This window comes from Heloderma suspectum, chromosome 15 (genome assembly GCF_057233095.1).
Source record: "Heloderma suspectum isolate Gila_16-S chromosome 15, 16-S_ref, whole genome shotgun sequence".
Taxonomy (NCBI): domain Eukaryota; kingdom Metazoa; phylum Chordata; class Lepidosauria; order Squamata; family Helodermatidae; genus Heloderma; species Heloderma suspectum.
In genome coordinates, this window is record NC_139472.1 from 5207998 (window position 1) to 5230796 (window position 22799).

Genomic DNA, 22799 nt, shown 5'->3' on the forward strand with positions numbered 1-22799 from the left:
AAGACATTTCAAACTTTTAGAACGGGGGTATAACTGCCAAATGATTGGTGGTCGGCAGAAAGGAGGTAGGGTCGGTGGAAAAGCAGCATGGCCAGCTGGGAAACCCCAGAGGGGTGGATTGGGGGGATAGATTCGGTCCAGAACCTGAGGTCCCCCACCCCTACTTTATATTACAACAACATCGTCTTACTCCCAAGGGAGAAATTAACCCTCCCTCACCCCCAAACCAGTGGGCCTGAAACAATAGGAGGAAATTGCTGAGTGATACTCTGGGTGAGATCAACGATCCTTTCTAGGAACACCACACAGGGCATCCAGGATCTAGTAACAGCCCTCCAGGGCCCGGAGCGCAAGTTTGTAGCTCCTTGGATGCCTCCGTCTCATCGTGGCAAAAGGCTTTTAATCTCACCCCCAGCAGGCTGCAGCGCAGGAGAGCAGGCGTGTTATTCTTAGCCTGACCTCTCCAACAAGCCAGCCGGGGTGATGGAGCAGAACTCCGCTCTCGCGGGCGACCGAGTCTTGAAGTCAAGCCAGGGATGTCCTGAGTGTTTGAGATTCCAGGCGCGAGGCTGCGCTCATTTGTACTGGCAAGACGAGGGAGGACAGTAGCGTTGGACAACAAAGGAGCAGCCCTGGTGGATCAGAACAACGGTCCATCTACTCCATCATCCCATTTCCCACGGTGACCAACGTGGCATCTTCACCAGCCGTGAGCAAAAAGTAGAGCCATCACCCATTGTAGCTCCCCAACAACCAATACTCAGCAGTATAATGCTTCTGAATGTGGAAGTTCTATCAAGCTATTCTAATTCCCTTTAAAATCCATCTAACCACCGATACTTTCTCATTGTGAATTTGTCTGGTCCCTTTTGAGCCAGGACGATGAACTAAAAGCCCATGGCCAGGGACAATTCATGTATTGATTTATTGTTAGATTTATATCCTTCCTTTTTTCTCTTGCATGGGACTCAAGGCGGCTTACTGGGTCCTCCTCCTCTCCATTTTATCCTCACAACAACCCTGCGAGGCAGGCAAGGCTGAGAGTTAGTGACCCAAGGTCACCCAGTGAGCTTCATGGCCAAGCGGGGCCGAGAACCTGGATCTCCCAAGCCCCAGTCCAACATGCCAACAACTACATATCTGGGTCTCTTACCACCTCACCAAGGTTTTCGTAAAGATACGATAAAATATACACCCACCCATCCTTTTCAGTTGGAAGGAGAAGGAAAAAGATGTCAGCCGATTCTAAGAGATGTCATTGTTCCAGACTTCAGCTGCATACAAAAAATCAGACACACACAATGTGGATGTAACACGTCAACGTCCGTACCTAAGTGTGTATGCTGCTGAGCTCCGTAACTGGGGAGCCCTTGTTGGTAAAGGGCTCCCCCGCTTAATCATGGAGCTCTACCATGCTTGAGGGGGAATCAGATATGTCTGGCCCCTGGACCACCATCCAAAGAACAGCAGCCTCAGCTTAGTTATATGGGATGTGGGCTTTTGAAACCAAGATCCTCCTTTCTTTCTTTAACTTCACAGAAGTAGAGTGTTTACAGAGAAAGCTTAGGTTTCATTTATCTTGATCTTTAAGAGGTCACTCTTTTAAGTCAGGGGATGGGAGTCTCCAGCCTGTGAGCCAAATCTAGCCCACAAACAGCCCTCATCCGGCCTGCAGAGTCTTTAGTTCCCTCTGTGAGCCTTCTCCCTGCTTCAGCCCTGCCCGCATAAGTCTACCAGGGACTTGGGAAGGGGTCAGGAATCCCCTTGTTCTCTCCAATCATTTATTCCCTCCCCTTCAAATTTCACCCCACAGTCATCCTTCAGGTTAGCATGGAACATTCAACCAGCGTGCTCCGCACATTAATGCTTATTCAGCTGGGCGTTGGAAGAATCAACCACCAGAAACTTTTTAAAAGAAAAGAAAAACACAAGCACAACCCAATGTTTCCACGGCTGTTTTGCTTCTTCACCTGCTATGGAAATATATGTCCGCCCTCTCTTTTCCATCAAGTCAGCCCTCTTAGAAAAAAAAAAAAAGAGGAAGTGACCAAGGCAACCAAAGAGGGAAATGCATCAAAAGATGCTTTCGCCACAGGTTGAGCGCATGAGAGTGTGAGTCACGAAAGGACGGAGCAGCACATCTCACCTAGTGAGAATTGGGGCAGGGGAAGTGTTGCTTGATCTAGGGGCAAGATGCAGGAAGTGGCGTGTGCACCTAGATATCTGTCGAAAGAATGGCAGAGCAAAGTTGGGGGTTTGCGGGGGGGCTGCTCACAGGCTGAAATTAAGCTCTCATGAGGTGGGAGGAACAAGCAGAGACTACAAATCCTAAACAGTACTGACTTTTAGCAAATAAAAAGGGAGGGAATTCATGTAACACCTGCATTCTTGCATTTTGAGGGTATGGGATCCCTAAAGGTAGCCTTCCCAAAACTTGATGCCCCACTAGCATCCTCTTTCCCAGAGCAGGACACCTTAATGCTTTTCTTTTTGCCCAGAGTCCTCAAAAACGGTTTGGAGAAGGTAGACACGCTGAGGGAGGGGCCCCACGGCGGGCGTCTTGGCCAAGGGCTCTCAAAAACCTGAAGCTGGCATTGTCCCCAGGCAGAAGACACACTTAAGTATCATGTGAAACTGTAATTCATCCAGTCTGTTCTGAACCTGCCACCGATCACAGTCAAAAGATGATCCAAGTTCTTGAATTCCAAGGAGAAAAATCTCCCCGTTATTCCAGTCTTTCCTATGGGCTTTTTTACTGTCTTCCAAAGAAGGAGGCCCTGGTAGAGACCTTTCCACTGATATACCAAAAAAAGAAAAAAGCTCTCCTCCCTTTCCCCCACACCCACTCATTCTCATGGTCTATATGCAAGAAGAATTTGCATTCAAAAGTTTCCAGTGCACGGGCGAGAATTTCAGTGGAATTCTCTGGTCTGAGGAGCTGGGTTGTTTGCTTGCCTTAGCATTGTAGGGTGACCAACAGGGCGGGGGGGGGAGAGTTTATTTCTATGCCAATCTCTCCAGTGCTCTGCAGCCTCCCAGGCTTCCCACATTTCAATGAAAGCCCAGGGGAAGCCATCAGGAGGTTGAACTCCTTTCTCCCACGGGGCTTTCCCAAATCAGGAAGAGCAGGCAGCCAGGGAGGCTGCAGAAGTGACTGAGAGACGTGTATCAGAAGAACCAAAAACACACAGCACCCAGGGCCACCAAGGAACAATCAGGGGAGCTCAAAAATGCTACCAAAATAAATTCTAAAAGAACTCTAAAGTAGCCGAGGAAAGAGACAGGAAAATGAAAGGCTCTTTCGTGGGGAAAGAACACTTTCAGGAAATTGGAGAGCAGGTTTTGGCACAGCATTAAAGACACAACATATATGTTTATTCATAAACATACGGTGTTACCTTAATACCAAGGCCAGAGCACTGATCCTATCTAGTCCAACATTGCCTACTCTGGCTAACAGCAAGTTTCCTGTACTTTTCCATCAATTCTATCTGGTCCTTTTAACTGGAGGTGCTGAGCAACACTACGTTCACTATCTAAGGCCCTTCTCCAGGCACCTCCTCTGAGGGAGACTCGGAAGGCGGCAACAAGGGAGAGGGCCTTCTCAGTGGTGGCCCCCTATTATGGAATGATCTCCCCAACAAGGCCTACCTGGCAACAACATTGTTATCTTTTAAGCGCCAGGGTAAGGGCTCTCTCTTTTCTCAGGCATTTGGCAGCATGAGTTTTTTAATCAGGTCCTGAGTTTGTTTTATGGATGATTGCTTCAAGTTGTTTTTAGATATCTGTTGCCTCTGTGTGTACTGTCTGTTTGTGTGCTATTTTATGTAAATGTTTTTTTTTTTTAAAAAAAACTTTGTATACTGTATTTTTAATGGTTTTAATACAGTATAAACCACCCAGAGAGCTTTGGCTATGGAGTGATATAGAAATGTAATAAATAATAATAAACAATTCTGCAAGCAAGGCACACGTTCTGCCATTAGTTTCCCCCTCACCGTAGAATCCACCGTCCTGTCCCCGGGTTGTTCAGCATTGCCTGTATACCAGGAGCTCTGGCTTGTCAGGGGAGAGACAACCCAGAATTGGAACCCTGGTTTTAACTGACTCCCAGAGCACACGTGCAATGCTGCCTCTCTTACTTAATTCAAACCCCTCCTCAAAGCACACCTTTTGCAGAAAGCCCTTGGCACAGCCCCTCTCTTACTCCAGTACTTTGCCATCTGTGCTGGCTGCCAGACTATTCCCAGGCCCAATTCAAAGGGCTGGTTTCAACCTTTATACCCTTGCCGCCTTGGGGCCAGGTTATCTGACAGAGCATCCCCTCCCGTATTTGCCTACCAGACCCAAAAGTCATCATCCGAGGCCCTACTCCAGGTCTCCCACCAAATGATGCAAGGCTGGTGACTACAAGAGAGAGGGCCTTTTCCATGGTAGCACTCTTCCTGTGGAATGCTCTTCACAGAGAGGCTCCACTGCATTACGGTCTTTAATGTGCCAGCTGAAGACCTTTTTTATTCTCCAAGACATTTTAAGAACTGTTTTGAGTGCTTTGGGTATTAGCACTTGTACTCTGAGGCTGTTTTTTTGTTTCGGTTTTGGTGCTGCACTGTTTTTACCCTGGAGGTTTTGTGCTGCATGGTTTTTACCCTGGTTTGATTTTATCTTGGTTTTACTTTGTGCCATTTTTATCACTGTCTATTGCTTCATCTTTTGTGTTTTTTATTTACCTGCACAAAACCCAGAGAACACTGGTTACTGGACAGGCTGGAAGTCTCAGAAAGAAATAAAGTAAATTTTTGTAACATCGTACTGTAACTCAGCCTATAATTCATCCAAGCACATGCAACTGAAAGAGCTCTATCTGGCTCCACTGTTTTACCCCTACCTCCACTTCCCTCTCCTTCTGTCATTTACCCAGCATCAAATTTTAGATTGCAAAATTCCTCGAGGAGGGGGCCACAGTCACCAATGGCAATATATGAATAGAAATACATCACCCCCAAAGGTAAAATAGGGGGACCCTGACACGCAGAGGGAGAAAATAGGGGCCATCTGAAGTAAACGAGGAATCCAGGCTGTGCTGCTATGGACATTTTCTAGTTCAGATCAAAGGTGGCATTTGTTTATACTCTATTTTTAACCACTCACTTAAAAAAAAGACAATATTCTGAAGACACCTTGAGAGCCTGTTGACCTAAAAACAGGACAGGACATTTTAAAATAGATCATTCAAATAAGACATTCCTGGGCAGTGACACAGCCAGTACGAGCTGTTGATTACATTTTTATCTTGCCCTTTCTCCAATGAGCCCAGGGCCCCATAGATGGCTTGTGGATACACACACAAAAACACACACATCCTCTTATCCTCCCAACCACGAACTTTCAAGGTAGGCTCCACTAAGGCCGCCTTCCCAAACCTGGCATCCAGATGTTTTGGATGATGATTCCAAGAATTCCTGATGATTGGCTCTGCTGCCTGGTGCTGATGGGAGTCAAAGTCCAAAACATCTGGAGGGCACTAAGTTGGCTGAAGGCTGAGCTAGCGACTGGGCCCAGGGTCACCAAGGGGATTCGAACCCAGATTATCCTGGTCTAAGTCCAACAATAACCACTACGCCACACTAGTGGCAAAATGCAGCATAGCCACAATGCGCTTAACACAAGCTTATTATCAAGCCAAGCACAGGTCAATCTAGGCCTTCCCAAATGTTGCAACGATCAGAGAATGCTATCCTACAACAAGACAACAGGAAAAGCTTTGGGGTCCCAGACAGAGGGGTGGGTTTATTTTTTTAAAGAGATGCAAGTCCCTTTTCAGACAAGGAACACAAGACCAAACCAGCCGACGCAAGGCTGGAAGAAGTGCTCCCCAACAAAGCTGTTCTGAACTTCAAGGTTGCTACATTGAAAAGAAGCAATGGTTAAATTTTAAAGACAGAAGATGGATGACCCTCCAGGGAGGAAGAGGACAGAGATCTAACTTCCTTTACCCAGATGTGTGTGGGGGAAATTATAGTTCCTCAGTAGGAAGAAAACACGCCTTGCCTGTGCTCAGAGGCACTCTTTTTCATTGCACCATAGACATTCAAAACATTCCACACTCCGCACATCCTCAGAGGCATCTGCTTATTCTCCCATATCGAGGAGCTTTCAGCCCTGACAGAGTTAGACCTTTAGTGGGAGGAGAGAAGGGGAAATAAAGGCTTCAAGCCGACTCACGCTCGCAAACTGTTTATCTACTTTATAACGAAGGAAGGAAGGGAAGGAGGAAAAAAACCCAACAAACACACAGAGAGAGGATAAGCCGCAAGAAAAAGACAGGGTCCAGCATCACAGGGAATCGAAGCTTAAGGATACAATCCTCTGCATATTTAGACAGAAAACAGTCCTACAACTCCCAGCACACCCCAGCCAGCCATGCTGGCTGGGGAATGCTGGGAACTGTAGGACTTTTTTTCTGTCTAAAGATGCACGGGATTTCATCTTTATACTACAATCCTATGCATACTTCCCTGGAAGTAGGTGCCATTGAATTCAATGGGATTTACTTCTGAGTAGACATGCCTAGGATGGTGCTGCTCTTTTGAGTTCCAATAAATATGCAAGAAGTAGCATCTAAGACTCAGCACTCAGAATACGAAGCTTTTTAAAAACACACAGCACAGCAACTCAAGAGTTGCCCAATAAAGCTGAAAGAGAGGCGGTGTTTTTCCCACCCCAAACAATTCAGCTTCTGACTTCACTAACGCATGATGACGCGATAACCACTAGGTTATAGGGTAAGGGGAAGAGGAAGAATTAGCTAAAGGTACAATCCTATGCATGTTTAGACAGAAAACAAGTCCTACAGTTCCCAGCATTCCCCAGCCAGCATAGCTGTAGGACATTTTTCTGTCTAAACATGCATAAGATTGCAGCCTAAATGTATTGAATACAGATCTATTGACATCTATTAGCCACAACATCTAAATGGAAGTTCTCTGAACAGAAGCAGTATATCTGAGTACTAAGAACAGGAGGTCAACATCTTCCATTTAATTTATTTGTACTTTTTACTTTTTAAAAGAGTCGTTTACTCTGTTTTTCCAGCTATAATCTGCTCAGGGCAATCAAGAATGAAATATATAGGCTTGAACAACATTAACGGGTCTGTGACTGTTCAATAAATGATGATAATGAATAACAATAATTAAGAATGATAATTCCACTCTCTGCTTGAGAGAATGGAGAGGGGCTCTGTGTAACTGACATGATCTAAAACATCCTTTTGCCACCCTGGTGCCCTCCATATAACTCCTCGCATCCTTTACCCGAATCTCTGGGGGAAATGGATCGCTCCTCAGTAGGAAGGAAATAAGGCTTGCCTGTACTCAGAGGCACTCTTTCTACTGCACTGTACCCATTAAAAAAGGTTCTGCACTCTGCACATCCTCAGAGGCGTCTGCTTATTCTCCTGTGTTGAGCAGCTTTTGAAACAAGTGTTCTAGATAGAGTTAGATCTTAGAACACAAGAAGAGCCGTGCTGGATCAGACCAAGGGGTCCACCTAGTCCAGCACTCTGATCACACAGCGGCCAACCAGCTGCCCGTGGGAAACCCCCAAGCAGGACACGAGTGGAACAGCACCCCCCTGCCCATGTTCCCCGGCACCCAAGTTCCCCAACAAACCCCCAAGCAGGACACGAGTGGAACAGCGCCCCCCTGCCCATGTTCCCCGGCACCCAAGTTCCCCAACAAACCCCCAAGCAGGACACGAGTGGAACAGCGCCCCCCTGCCCATGTTCCCCGGCACCCAAGTTCCCCAACAAACCCCCAAGCAGGACACGAGTGGAACAGCGCCCCCCTGCCCATGTTCCCCGGCACCCAAGTTCCCCAACAAACCCCCAAGCAGGACACGAGTGGAACAGCGCCCCCCTGCCCATGTTCCCCGGCACCCAAGTTCCCCAACAAACCCCCAAGCAGGACACGAGTGGAACAGCGCCCCCCTGCCCATGTTCCCCGGCACCCAAGTTCCCCAACAAACCCCCAAGCAGGACACGAGTGGAACAGCGCCCCCCTGCCCATGTTCCCCGGCACCCAAGTTCCCCAACAAACCCCCAAGCAGGACACGAGTGGAACAGCGCCCCCCTGCCCATGTTCCCCGGCACCCAAGTTCCCCAACAAACCCCCAAGCAGGACACGAGTGGAACAGCGCCCCCCTGCCCATGTTCCCCGGCACCCAAGTTCCCCAACAAACCCCCAAGCAGGACACGAGTGGAACAGCGCCCCCCTGCCCATGTTCCCCGGCACCCAAGTTCCCCAACAAACCCCCAAGCAGGACACGAGTGGAACAGCGCCCCCCTGCCCATGTTCCCCGGCACCCAAGTTCCCCAACAAACCCCCAAGCAGGGCACGAGTGGAACAGCACCCTCCCGCCCATGATCCCCAGCAAAGTGCCTTGAGCAGGAGGAGGGAAGGGAGCCGGGCGTTGTACGCCGACCCATCCGGCGAGTCCCGGTTGGCGAGGGCCGGGCGAGAGGAGGGCGTTTTTTAAGCCTTCCTAGTGGAGCCTCCCCCGATCAGAGGCAGTCTACCTGCACCGGGGCGAGCTGGGCGGCGCGCCACGGGCCCGGCAGGACTGGCCCCGCTGGCGGGGCCGCGGCCAACGCGCCCGCGGGCTGGGGGGCCGGGCGCCGGCGGCCGCGCCGGCCCCGGGCGCCGCGCCGCCGGAGGCAGCTCTCACCTGCGGGAGGCCATGGCAGCGGCGCCGCCGGGCCGGAGCGGCTGGCGCGTCTCTGCTGGCTGCGCGGCGCCCGGCTCGAGTGTGGCGCGCCCGGGCGGCCGCGCAGCCCCCGCTCGCGCCCGCCGTCGCTCGGCGCGCGCGCTCCCATTGGCCGGCCCGGGAGCGCCGGCCACGCCTCGGGCCGCGTGCCGGCCGGGGAAGCCCTCCCCGCGGGGCGCGGGCCAGCCGAGCGGGGTCCCCCTCCGCCGCGCGCGCCGGCGGCGCGGCCGCGTGGGGAGAGGCGGGCCTGTGCCCCCACCCCCGTCGCCAGGACCAGGCGGCGGAGGCCGCGGGCTCCCAAGTCGGCGGGGCCGCGAGCCCGCTCCGGGCCGCGGTCGGGCCCAGCCAGAGCTCTGCGAACGTGTGAACGCGGCCCCCGGAGGGGTTCAGCACCGTGGAGAGCGCCTTCGGGGTCCGGGCTGAAGCCCAGCGGCGACGCCCAGCCCCAGTTGCAAAATGCATTTCTTTATCGCCTTTATAGCCCGCCTGTTCTCCTCTTGCGAGGAACACACGGCGGCGTACATCCTCCTCCTCCGTTTCATCCTCCCAACAACAGCCCTGTGAGGCGGGTTGGGCTGAGAGTCTGTGGCTGGCCCAAAGTCACCCAGGGAGCTTCCATGGCTGAGCGGGGACTAGACCCCGGATCTCCCGGCTCCCAGTCCAGCACTCTCGCCACTACGCCACGCTGGGTCTGCGTGTGCCAGCTCTGGAGTTCTGCAGGAGTCTTCATCGGAGTCCAGCTCTGTTGGACCACAGCACTCAGCATTCCTGGCAGTGGGCCGTGCTAGCTGGGGCTGAAGGGCACCAAAGTCCAAAAGCCTGATGCACGGACGGCAACGCTGGATGGTTTTCAGGTGGGTGGCTCTGTCGGGCTGTTGCAGCGAAAGCAACAGAGTCTTGTGGCACCTTAAAGACTTGCGTATTTCTTTTGGCATCGCTGGAGACTGCTTCATCTGATGCTTGAAGTCTTAAGATGGGGCACTGGAAGACATAGCAGGCATTCAAATGGGGCTCTTAAAACCTGGCACTGACGGGAAAAATAACTTGAGGGCGTCCTGGGCGGTTTGATGGGTTTGGTTTTGTCCTCCCTCTCAAAATTAAGAAAGAACTGAACAAGAAAATACACACACACCCCTTTTTGGAGCTACCTCTGAGACTTCTTTCAGCTTACACAGCTTTCAGCTTCATCACAATGCCCACTGGCATTGCTAATATTTCTGGTTTATTTCTTCAGTGCTCCTGCTGCGCTTGAGTTTTATGGAGTACAAGAGGGCAGGTCTCTGCCCCAATAACTTTACAATCTAAAACTGCATTCGATAGTTCTAGCTATTGAGATAGATGACCAACATCTCGTCTGGTCTCGGAAGCTAAGCAGGGTCAGCCCTGGTTAGTACTTGGATGGGAGACCGCCTGGGAATCCGGCTTCCTGCACTGAGCAGAGGGTTGGACTCGATGGTCTTGTAGGGCCCTTCCATCCCTACAATTCTATGATGATTCTATGATTGATAGGTAGAAGCTGATAGATAGATAGATAGATAGATAGATAGATAGCGGGGATAGGAAACCAGATGCCCTCATAATCTAAAACTACATTTGATAGTTAGTTAGATAGATGATAGATGGATAGACAGACATAGAGCAGGGATAGGAAACCAGTTGCCTTCCAGATGTTTGAACTACAATGCACATCACCCCCAGCCAGCATGGCCAATGATGAGGGATTTTATTTATTTGTTTCTATACCACCCAACAGCTGAAGCTTTCTGGGCATTTCACAACAATTGATCTCAGGAGTTGTAGTCTAGAACATTTTAGGATCTTAGGAGTTATAGCCCAAAACATCTGGAGGACATCAGGTTGCCAGTCCCTGCTATACGAACAGACACACTCTTTTATATTGTACAATTTATTTATTTATTTATTGTGAAATATTATATACGATATCCACACGCCATGTCTGTGAGCCTCAGGCTGATGGGGAAGGCCACAGTTCATGCACAGAACACATGCTCTGCGGGCAGAAATCCCTGAGTACACATCCTTGGCATTTCTAGTTTTAAAAAAGAGCTCAGGTAGCAACGTGCCATAATGATTCAAGGGACTGACTGTGTCAGGCAGCTTCCTTTCAGACAAAATGAGTCATCTTTTATCTTCGTCTTTTTTCTTTTTTGGTAAGTGTTCAGCAAAAATCCAAAGAAGGCTAGCAAGAATAATACTTTTATTAGGACCAACCAAGACTCACAAGGCAGTGTGCGAGCTTCCCAGCTACACAGAACTCTGTCACGCTGGATCTTTTAGCAATACATTTACAGCCGTCCCAAGGACTGCCCCACTTCCCAGATTCTTCCAGTAAGGGGTGGAGAACTTCTTTTAGCCCGAAGGCCAAATTCAATTTGGGGGAAGTTCTCAAGGGCCAGATTCCTGTTCCTGAATGCAAAGGCAAAAGGGGCCAAGGCAAAAGTACCAAAAACACCAGCCTGTTTTAGCTTAAACCTCTTCCTGCCGGTAACTAAGCTTTCAGAGAAGCTTTCGACCTTTTAGAACGGGGAAAAAACCTGCAGAAAAGCCAGGAAACTGGGAGACCTGTGTGTGCGCCTGTTCTTTCTGCCTCTCAGGTTCAAATCACGGATGGGCAACTGTTCTTAGGGTGCTTTATCTTTAAAACAGACCAGGGTTGGACAGCCCTTTAAATAGGGGACTGATCTCTGTAAAAAAACGAAACAAGGTCAAATGGCCACTTTAAGTCCCAGTATGGTCTATTCAGAGCTTCTCTTCTCCTGGCTACTGTGAGATCCTTTGACCTGGAGATGCTGTGTGCTGAACCTGGGGACATCTCTAGGACGTGAAGTAGCTGTTGTAGCCCCGAGCTCCATCCCCACCTCTTCCCCAGCCGCTTTGCTTTTGCCTGGCAAAACGGCCGCAAAATCATCCGTGTGCCTGAATGCTGTTTGAACAACTGGCACAGTTGTGATCTATTCTCTCTGGTGTTTCCTTCAGGACTATTGGCTTAATCATTCTGTACTGTTCTCATTTTGTGACAGTTTATCAGATCTGCTGGCTGCTGACGCTTCGTTAGGCCTGATGATTAAGCAAACAGCATTATTACCTCGCTGCCATTGTAAGCTGATATGACAGGCAGCACTGACAGCAATAATCGGAAGCTACCTTATCGCAGGCCGGACTCCTTGTCCATCCAACCCAGAACTGTCTGTTCCAGGGGTGTTGTTTGATCCAGGGGGCTGCTACCCAGACAGCCATGCCCCTCTCTCATGGCGCCAACCCGTTTCCCTTGACTGCCAACTGTTTCATAATTTCCCAAGTTTTGCATGGTAACCCCCCACCTAAAAAGCTGAAATGCCTCTCCAAAGGCGTAGTTACTGCCAGTAAGAGCTTTAAACCAAAATATGCTGGCATTTTGGCCCCACCCCTTTTGCTTTTGGCCCCACCCCTTCACCTGTGGCCACACCCTCACTGGAATGCGGCCCCTGAGAGCTTCTCCAGAATGGAATTGGGTTGGAAGAGATTTGACATGCCTGCACTATTAGAACAATCCTTCTTGTTAAAAGGCAAGGGTGAGGAACTTCTGTCCCACCAGATGTTCTTGGATTCCAACCCCCAGCAGCACGAGCAGCATGGCCAGTAGTCAAGGATGGTGGGCATTGTAGTTCAACAACATCTAGAGTGCCATAGGTTCCCCCACTCCTGGTATAAGGGATGTATGTGGTAAAGGGTAAGGGGAGACATGATAGAGGTCTACAAAATGATGCATGGTGTGGAGAATGTGAATAGGGAGACATTTTTCTCCCTCTCTCAAAATACTAGAACCCAACCCGGAGCATCTGATGAAGCTGACTGGTGGGAGATTCGGGGCAGATAAAAGGAAGTCCTTCATCACACAGCACAGAGTTAAACTATGGAATTCTCTACCACAGGATGTAGTGATGGCCACCGATTTGGATGGCTTTAAAAGGAGGTTGGACAAATTCCTGGAGGAAAATGCTATCAGCAGCTACTAGTCTTGAGGGCTATGTGCTATCTCCAGTATCAGAGGCAGTGAGCCTCTGTTCACCAGTTGCTGGGGAACATGGGTGGGAGGGAGCTGTTGCACTCACATCCTGCCTGTAGGTTGCTGGTCAACAGCTGGTTGGCCACTGTGTGAACAGAATGCTGGACCTTTGTCTGATCCACCATGGCTCTTATGTTCTTATGTGTAATTCTAATTCAGAAATAGCAACAACAACAACAATACAAAATTTGGGACATGCTGTCCTACTGCCCAATGAGTGCAAAATACAGAACTGCAGACCACACTCTATGTGTTTCATTGGGTTTTTCCAGTATCCAGTAGGCTGTGCCCAGAATTAAGGTAAAACAGGACCCGCGGCATCGCTACGCATATCAGCACCTCCAAAGCCCAGTGCGCCGGAAATAGCTTAGGATTCCTCCACCCCTCTAGAGAATGATCTCCAGTCAAAGGCAGACATTGTCTGTTCAGACTGTCTGACTTGGTGGCAAAGGCCCTGGACAGAGAAAGAGAGAGCAAAAAAGAGTGAAGGGGCTGTTTTGTTCTCTTTCCTCCTAGGGGACTTTTTGTGTGTTTTTTTAACACTGGGTATGGAAAAATTGACCAGCCTCCTTAACAATGGCACCTCAGTCGTCTCAGCGGAAAGCTTTTGGAGCGACAGCGGCGGTCCCTTGGGGCTGGTCTCTCTGGACAGGAGCATGGACTTGAAGGCTCCCTGCGTGTGCGTTGGTGGAAACCAACTCATCGCGGTGTCTCATTGCTGTCAAATGTGATGAGCTCATTGGTGGTTCCAAGTTCTCTGGATTTCCCCTACACAGATGTGGCATTTGCTGGGCCTTATTATAGATCCCTCCGATGATTATTCTGCACTGCTCTGTGTATGTTCTGTGGCATCCGTGGGTGGCATGGAAGAGCTGACCCACACCCTTTTCTTTCCGTCTCCAAAGCAGTGGAGGCTGGTGTCCCCGAAGTCAGTGGAGCAGTGAATCCGCTCCGGGCTTCAGTCAGAACTCTGAAGGAGCTCTCCAAGGTGTTTGGAAGCACCTTGGATAGCTCCTTGGAGTTCTGCCTGAAGCCTGGAGCGGATTCACCGCCCCACTGACGTCGGAGTCCCCAGCCTCTGCTGCTCAAGGGCCCAAGTGGTGTTTTGTGTGTGTGTTTTTAATGTTTTTATTTCTTTCATTGATATCCTGCTTCCCAGCATAAGACCCCCACAGAGTGTGCAGATAAATTAAGGGCATGACCCTATGCATGTTTGAAGAGAAAAAGCCCTACAGTTCCCAGCATGCCCCAGCTGTGAGTTGTAGGACTTTTTTTTCTGACCAACATTTCACCCTAAATCTATAACATAAAACTAATTATCCACTTTAAATGCTTTTTTAAAAAACAACAACACGATTTTACAAAAATACCCATTTCAGTCCTTTCAGGTGTAAGGGAAGGACCATAGCTCAGCAGGAGAGCACCTTTGCATGTCAGTCCGGAGGTTAATTCCCTGGCATCTCCAGTTAGAAGGATCAGGTAAAAAGTGATGCGAAAAACATAGAGACACAGGCAGCCTCTCCGTGGATGGGTAACTCTGCTGTGTCTTTGCACTTGTGGGCAGTTGAATGCTCCACTCACACCTGCCACAGGTGCACACTTGTGCAAGTGTGCATTTTTGGAAGTGCAAACGCAGACTTTTGAATGCAAACACGCATTCGGGAAATTGCAAAAAATTCCCGGGAATTGTATTCCTGCTTGCGTTTGCCTTCAGGGTTGCAAATGGGACCCACATTTGCATAATTTGGAAACAGGAACAACATTCCGACTTGGATTCCTGCATTGAGCAGAGGGTTGGACTCGATGGTCTTGTAGGCCCCTTCCAACCCTACTATTCTATAATTCTATGATTCATCCCTACTTCAGACCAGTTTATGCAGAGAGGGAGCAGACAGCCTCCCTTTTTTCAGATGGCCATTTTGTGTTTAGTTTGTCAATGTCTCACAGCAGGCTTGGGTCCCCCGCTTATTACAGCTCTATCCCACCCCTTCCTTCAAGGAGCATGTCCAATTAATCCCTTTTCCACAATTCACGGGGCATGGCCAAAGTCTTGATGGGTCTATTGACTTCCTCCTTCTGCTGCCTGCATCCCCAGCTTGCAGTTGGCATGAGCCAGCTGTTTTTGTCCTATGCCAGCAGACACCAGCCGCCACCTCCCCTCCTGGGTACCTTTGCGTCACTCTCGCAAAAGGCGCACAGATGTTACGAACTGCTGGTACAACAGGGCCATTGTTGGGAAACTGCTGCTGGATGCAACTACGCTCAGGCAAAAACAGAGGGGCTGTGCCGAGCAGTGCAATTTCTCTCCCCCTCTTCACGCAAGCCTTGGGATTTAACTGTTATTTTGCTCTGGCCTTTTGATGCAACGTTGGATTACAATCTGGGGAGTTCAGATTCCACCCACCTGGTCCAAAAAAGCAACAACAAAATGTCAGAGCAAGTTGAAGATCCCCTGATCATCCCGGGGAACATCCCCGCACCAGCCAATAAAGGCTACAACAGGGTATGATGACCAGGCACTCGTCAGACCTCAACTAGAATAGTGTCCAGTTTGGGGCACCACAATTTAGGAAGGCTGTAGACCAGTGGTCCCAATCTGGGCCTCTGAGATTTTCCAGATGACCAAGACTCCTGCCCCTGCCCCTGCCCTCACCCCCTTCCCCCATCCAGTGATGTTTGGTGGTTTCCTGACTTTTGCAGCTTTTTCCCCCATCATAAACCACCCAGAGAGCTTCAGCTATGGGGCGGTATAGAAATGCAATTTTTTATCGTTGTTGTTGTTGTTATTATTATTATTATTACAGTTCTAAAAGGTAGAAACGCCTCTCTGAAAGCTTACTTCTTAGCAGTTTAGAGCTTTAAGCTAAAATGTGCTTCTATTTTTGGCCCTGCCCTTGTTGCCTTTGGCCCTGCCCACCACTGGAAAGCAGCCCCCGAGGGCTTCTCTGAAATGGAATTCTGCCCATGAGCAGAAAGAGGTTCTGCACCCCTGATGTAAACAAACTGGAATCTGCTCAGAGGAGTACAGTGAAGATGGCTAGCAGTATGGAATCTGAGTCCTAAGAGGAAAAGGTGGAAGGAACTCTAGGAACGTTTTGCCTGGGCCAGGCTTCTCATCCTCTGTGATCACATCTAATCCCCTTTTAAGGGCATCTAAGCCAGGGGCGATGACCACATCTTGTGGCTGTGAGTTCCACAGGCCACTGGCGTGGTTGTGGGAGGAAGCATTTCCTTTTGTCTGTTTGGTATCTACCGCCAATCAGTTTCGAAAAGGACTGGAAGGCTGGGGGAGAAAGACAGATGACAGCTCCTTTAACCATACCGAAGGGTTTCCAAACTTTTCTTTTTAATTCATGGTGACTGACAAAAAGACACAAGTTAGTAATGAGTATTAAATCATGCCACTCCTTCTAGTATGCATCCACCTTCTGAATTCATACAGCAGTTCACAACAGTCATTAATTTACCCTTACAAAAAGAATACAAACCAAAACAGAGGCCAGGTGGACCATTTAAAAGAGAAAACAATCCCCTTGTAAATCATCATTGCAATCTGTTCACTTGGGTAATTGATCCAAACCTCCACTGGTATTGTTTTTAAAAACATTATGGGGAGGAGGGGGTGTAAATGTGTTATATAACATACCACCAAACAGAAAATAGAAATGCTGGAAATCTATGCCGCTTTGGAAGCTTTGGCTGAACCCTTAGTCAGATTTCTTTTCTTTTCACCGTTCTTCAATATGCAGCCTACATTTTGGGCATTTAAGGATAAAATCCTCTAAAATGCTGCTGGCTGTGGGGCTATTGCAACTTCTCCCATAGCCTGGGGTTCCTCCAGATGTGTTGGACAGACTACAACTCCCATGGCTGGAGAGTATGGGAGTTGTAGTCTGAGACATCTGGTGTGGAAACTCCAAGTGGTGCTGATCAATGCGAGGGTGTAGTCCCCCTAAGACTTGAGGATGCAATCCCCTCTTGTACCAGCTGCATGGATACAAACAGGAGCCATGGATGTTCATGTCCACGGAGGGTGTGCAGGGGGGCTTCCCACTGCTTTGAGTCAGCTGGTCTCCCACACTTGGCTGCCTCTCCTCGCTCTGTTTCCCCAGGAACCTCTCTCTGCTGCTCATGGAGCTTGGCTGTCCCATACAGAACCATTTCCTCCTGTTAACACTTCTACACCATTGGGATTCTTACTTCTGCAGCTACTAATACATGGGGGAAGGTGATTCATCTGCTGAGCCAACAGCTCAAGTCTGCCAGGTAACCCAACCTAGCAGCCCAACTGAAGAACACTTAGGGCACAATCCTAGGCATGTTTGGGCAGAACAAAGGCCTACAACTCCCAGCATGGCTGGCTGGGGCATGCTGGGAGTTGTAGGCCTTTGTTCTGCCCAAATTTGCATAGGATTGTGCCCTTAGATGCTCAACAGGAGAAAAGATGCTGTGTCCATTTGCCATGTGCATTGTTAGGAACGTGTTTCCAAATGCTGTCCAAATAAAATGTCCATCTTTGACTCTGTCCAACAGGACCGATGGAGTTTGCCATCCCTTTGCCCCAACTTTGCTGGGATTTTCAATACATAAACCATGGGTCGTGCCAATACACCTTTCAAGCTATGAGAACCAAAACATGAGAGAGCCCAAAAAAGAAAAAGGGAGCTCCATTGCTTGAGATATCCACTGGGTTGGCTGATCTGTGTCTGGACTGTACCACTGCACAGATGTTCAACATGCCTGGATGCTCCTCTGTGCAAAAAAACAAGCAGACCCACCTCTGCATAGAAAGTAGCATGTTAGAGAAAGGGGGTTGTACTGTCCCCCTTTTCTCTACCATGCTAGTTAGAGAAATGACATGCTAGTTTTCTATGTGCAGATCATTTGGATTTTTTGTACTGAGGAGCGTGCCATCATGAGACGTCCCCACCTCCTATCTGAAGTGGTGCAGTCTGGACACGGGCTGACTAAATCTTCAAGCACATGATGTAGTGCCATCTTGGTGTAAAGGAGAGTCACACCGCCACAACCTCACATGGGGAATGGTTTGGAGCAGCCCTTTTTCTTCACAGCTGTGGATGCCTGCACTGCAAGATTCAAATGTAGTGCAGATCTCTCTCTCTCTCTCTCTCTCTCTCTCTCTCTCTCTCTCTCGATATATATATATATATATATATATATATATATGTTTAAATCGAAAAACTTATATTGGTGCATCATCAAAAATCTCTGCATGCTTGCGGGAGCCTATCTTCCCCTTCCCCTCTGCTGTTTCTCCAAAAATTGCCATTTTTCAGAGGGCAAACTCATTGGGTCAGAGCATCAATGCATTTCTCACAGTGACAATAGCCTACTCCAGTCCTTTGGTATCTGTGGGTACCAAACATGTGAAGGGTCTTCCAAGAAGATGCTGGCTTGGCTTGCCCCCAGACACTGGCACATGCATTGGCCGTGTGTCCCAGATGGCACATGATCCATTACCAAATGCCTGAAGAGGGCTATTGATTGGTTCATGTTTCTCCAAGCAGCCAAGATGGGTTAAACTTCCTGGCCCATTGACTGAGCCCATGACGGAAAGCTTCTTTTGTACAACATACCACCACAAGATTTTAATTCATTGAGTCTTTCAGCTTCCTTGAAGATGGAGCTGGAAGACACATGTGCAGAAGGCAAATGAAGAGGATGGATGGGTTATGGGGGTGTAACCTACAACCCATCCCCAAATAATGCTGAACACAAATCCAGAATTTAAAAGACCATATTTTGAAGAGGTGGACATTATCTTACAACATACTCCTGAGGTCTGCTTAGGGCCAAAACAGACTTTCCTTTAAATGTGTGCCTAGCAGCTATGTCCTTTAAAAAATATTACTCTAAAGGAGGCACAGGGGCCCCAATCCAGATCATAAAAGCATCCCTATTCCCCGTGCTAGAGTCCCAATCCAGATCAGGGCCCCTGGGCCTAGTTTAGAGTAAAAAAGGGGGAGGGGAGCCACAAGACACACATTTAAATTCATTTCTGTTTTGGCCCCTACAGCAGCTGGAAGACCATAGGGTCCCACCTATACAACACCAACAATGGAGGGCCACAGACCTTTGGATAGCCTGTCCATCAAGGAATTTGTAATGTTTATTCAACCATTTCTTCTCAGTTTTTAGTTCGGTCATACCTTTCCCCACCTGCATTCCAGCCAGGAACCCACAAAAGCAGTCTCCAATTTCAGATTGAAACAAAACATTGCTGGAATGGAACACAACATAGAGCTGTTTTATGCTTCCATGCCAGAGCCAGATTCAAAGAACTGCTTAATTTTTTTTTTCTTCAAAAAATTGCAAAGGGAGAGCTTTTTCATCCCAACAAGCTTTGGTGTAACACTGCAGCTTTTGTGCCAGCCCCCAAGCAACCTAATTAGCCTGCAAGGAACATCCTGAATTGTAAGACTGAAACGGAGTGGACGCTGGGCTTCCACCATGCCTTCTACCAGAAACCTCTCTCGAGTTTTCTTTATTATCCATTTAACACTGATCCCAAGGAAGACCCTGTGAAATACAACACCTGGCTCACAACTTAGAATCATAGAACAGTAGGGTTGGGAGGGGCCTACAAGACCATCAAGTCCAACCCCTGCTCAATGCAGGAATCCAAGTCAGAGCATCCCTGACAGCCTCGTCTTGAATGCCTCCAGTGTGGGAGAGCCCACCGCCTCCCTAGGTAGTTGGTTCCTTTGTCGAATTGCTCTAACAGTCAGGAAGTTTTTCCTGATGTTCAGCCGGAAACTGGCTTCCTGTAGCTTGAGCCCATTATTCCTTGTCCTGCACTCTGGGATGATGGAGACGAGATCCTGGCCTTCCTCTCTGTGACAACCTTTCAAGTACTTGAAGAGCGCTATCCTATCTTTGTGATTTTGACTTGGTCCTAAGAACAAGTTTAAGACGATGTTTCGGTTTGCGGTTTTTTCTTTTCCTCTGATGCAACAATGCACAACTCCCTTGATTTTTCTCCCAAACTTTCACCTGCACCACAGGCGCATCAGTGAACCACACCAAACATATGCGCATGAAGTGGAGACATGCATTCCCAAATACATGGAGATGCGTGGTGGTGGGGGGGACAGCAAGCACCCATTGCATCTACAGCGATGTGCCTTTCTTTCCATCACCTTTTCTATTTCCAGCATAGCAAACAAGAGTGAGTCTGCAGGCTGCATGAAGCAACTCTGGCAAACACAGCCTCTGTGCTCTTGCCAGTCACCTGCCATTCGGCTCCGTGAGTCTGGTGCAAAGTTTTCAGCTGATGGAGCCTGGTGTCAGGGGAGTCCAGCACCACCAGAAAAATCATTCTGAGTCCCAAGAGAGCTGCCCTCAGGACAAATGTCTACCTAGCCCTAAACTATGGATGCAATGACAGCTACAGGTTTTTTTGTAGGCCCTTGGGCAAGACACCCTCAACAGGCCCCCTCCATAGGCAGGTCTCCCTTCTCACCGCCATTCTCACCAGCTGCTCTTGCTCCCCCCCCCCCGCTCCTCCTCATTGCTGCCACTTGCTGGACAGGCAGACAGCCAGGGAGCAAGCAGGCCGTGGCATCTCCTGCTCCTTCTCACCCCCACCGTCATCTGGGCCAAAGCAAGCAGCAGGTAGACAAGCAGGTTGCAATGGAGAAGAGCAGGAGCCGCTCCAGGGGGCTCTTGTCAGGGAGTGTGGGCCCCCAACAGATTCCCAAGCATGCCTACCCTTGATGCCAGTGTGAGGTTTAGGGTAAGCTGGGGGGGGGTATGTTCCTTTTGATGATGACCCTTTTGTAAACCCACCAAGTCTCGCTCAGAACAATTCTTCAGGAGTGAGGAAGCCATCCAGCAGGACATCCCCAGAAATGGAGGCATCCAAAGACAATTGTGCTTTTGAGTAATGCCTTCCATTCACACCCTTCTTCTTGCAACAGTATTATGGGCGTTTCCCCTTCAGCGGAGAATCCATTATGTATACCCCCAAAAGTAGGTATACAGTTGTTTAGAATGTTGATGGGAGGGGGAGAGATGGAATACATTTATGGACATTGATGCAGACCGGCATTTGTGTCGTACTGTGTTCTGGACAGGTTCGAGGAATGCTGCATTGTTGATGGAATACATTTCGAGCACTTATGAGATTAAACAGTGTTAAACAAATGTAAATGTAATAAACAATGTAATAAAATGCAAATAAACTATACTGTATCCCTACTTTTGGGCCACTCTGCATACAAACATTCATATGCACATCGGTACTGTCCATCAGGGGTGTCAAACCTCTTCCAGCCAGAGGGCCAGACTCAATTTCAGAGAAACTCTTGGGGGCTGCATTCCACTGGTGGGTGTGGCCAGATGAAAAAGGGGCGTGGCCAAAGCACAAAAACGACCTGCATATTTCAGCTTAAAGTGCTTCTTGCCAGTAACTAAGTCTTAGGAGAAGCATTTCACCCATTTAGAATGAGGAGGAAACTGGCACAGAAGTCTGGAGAGTACCAAGTGATCAATGAATAGGGGAAAGGAGGCATGGCCCCCCAGAGAACTCAGAGGGGCAGATTTGGCCTGCAGGGCTGAGGTTCAATACCCCTGCTATACATCCATAAGCCAGGCTTGATGTTGCCATATAGTATGTGCATATATCTGAAAACCAGTTTGCAGGGGGAGGTGAGGATGCTTATGTTTGCAGGTAGGCATGTGAGGGTGACTGTTCCCATATATTTTCCTAACAGGACCCACCCAAGCAAGGAAGCCTTGCCCCTTCCATTTGGTCTTTGTGTCAACAGCCCACACAGCCCAGGCCCAGTCTGGAACATAGCCATTTATTAATCCGCTTGGTCTCTGAGTAACAGCGAAAGGGAATCCCACAATGCAAGGTTCTGGGCTGGGCGGCACAGGGTCAACTCCAGGTTTGAGGGTGTTCTCAACGTAGGACCTACTGGTCCTTGCCTAGTTAGTGAAGTTGTTCTTACGTGTGTGTTGGGGGGGGAGCTGCCATTTACATTTCCCACAATGCTTTGGAATGTCACTACATTAGGGGCATTGTGGGAAACGGTCCCAGCTGCCTGGCACTAGGAAAAGAAAAAAGAAAGAGGAATCCAGGACAGGGGTCAGCAGTGGGTCCTTGTCAGCTGCCCAAGGATTCCGCATGCTGATGCCAGGCCTGGTGCTGTCTGTCTGGGGGCTTGTGAAGGACAGTAGAAGATCATGGGTGGCACTCCTCAGCTGCACATGGGAGCAAATGCACCTGTTTGTTGGAGGATCTCTCTGCCACAAGTGGGTGGGGGACAGCTAGGGGGCACTGCCCCATTTGCCCCAAATACAGAGCTGCCTCTGGGTGTTACCACCCTCAACCCTGGTGTAGCGCTGTGTGTATGGCGCCATTGCCGGTTACCACGTGAAAAGCTCAGACAGCACTTTTCTGGACTGTCGGCCGTAAACCAGGGGCGTTTTACCTCTTTCATCCCCAAGGCTGCAGTCCATTTTGGAGACGCTCTCAGGGGCTGCATTCCAGTGGTGGGCAGGGCTGAAGGTGAAGGAGCCCCAAATTACCAGCATATTTTAGCGTAAAGCTCTTTCTGCTAGTAACTGAGCCTTAGGAGAGGCATTTCCTTGTGCAGGTAAAACTGCACGAATGCCAGCAATGAGTTGGTGGAAAGGGGGCGCGGCCAGGGGAAGAGAGTGTGGCCGTTTGGGGAAGCCGGGAGGGCCAGATTTGGTCCACGGGCCGACTGTTCTGCACCCCTGCCTTAAACCCTGCTGGTACAATTCTCCTGAAATCCGGCCATTCCAAAATCCACTTTGCGCCAAGTGGAGGCTTATATGCGCCACTATCCGAGAAAGGCAGCTTGCTGGAAATCGACCCCACGTGTTCCGTTCAAGGCCTTGTAGTCATCGCTGCAAGGGCTCCTGGTAACTGTCCCGAGGGGGAGGCGCCTTGTGGCACAACACACGGCATCTCCCA

At 49.3% G+C, this 22799-nt stretch overlaps 1 protein-coding gene across 4 annotated transcripts in view; it reads right to left on the minus strand.

Moving 5' to 3' along the window:
* LOC146335234 (tyrosine-protein phosphatase non-receptor type 11-like) overlaps window positions 1-8890 on the minus strand; it is a 70440-nt gene extending 61550 nt beyond the window's left edge. For 2 of the 4 annotated variants that reach the window (XM_084821908.1, XM_084821906.1), the window contains exon 1: window positions 8728-8890. In XM_084821908.1, coding sequence (XP_084678034.1) covers window positions 8728-8875 — 148 coding nt within the window. In that variant the 5' untranslated portion in view covers window positions 8876-8890. The remainder of the gene's footprint in view (window positions 1-8727) is intronic. The other 2 variants (XM_084821910.1, XM_084821909.1) reach the window with 1 other exon arrangement.
* Between the last annotated feature and the right edge of the window lie 13909 nt (window positions 8891-22799).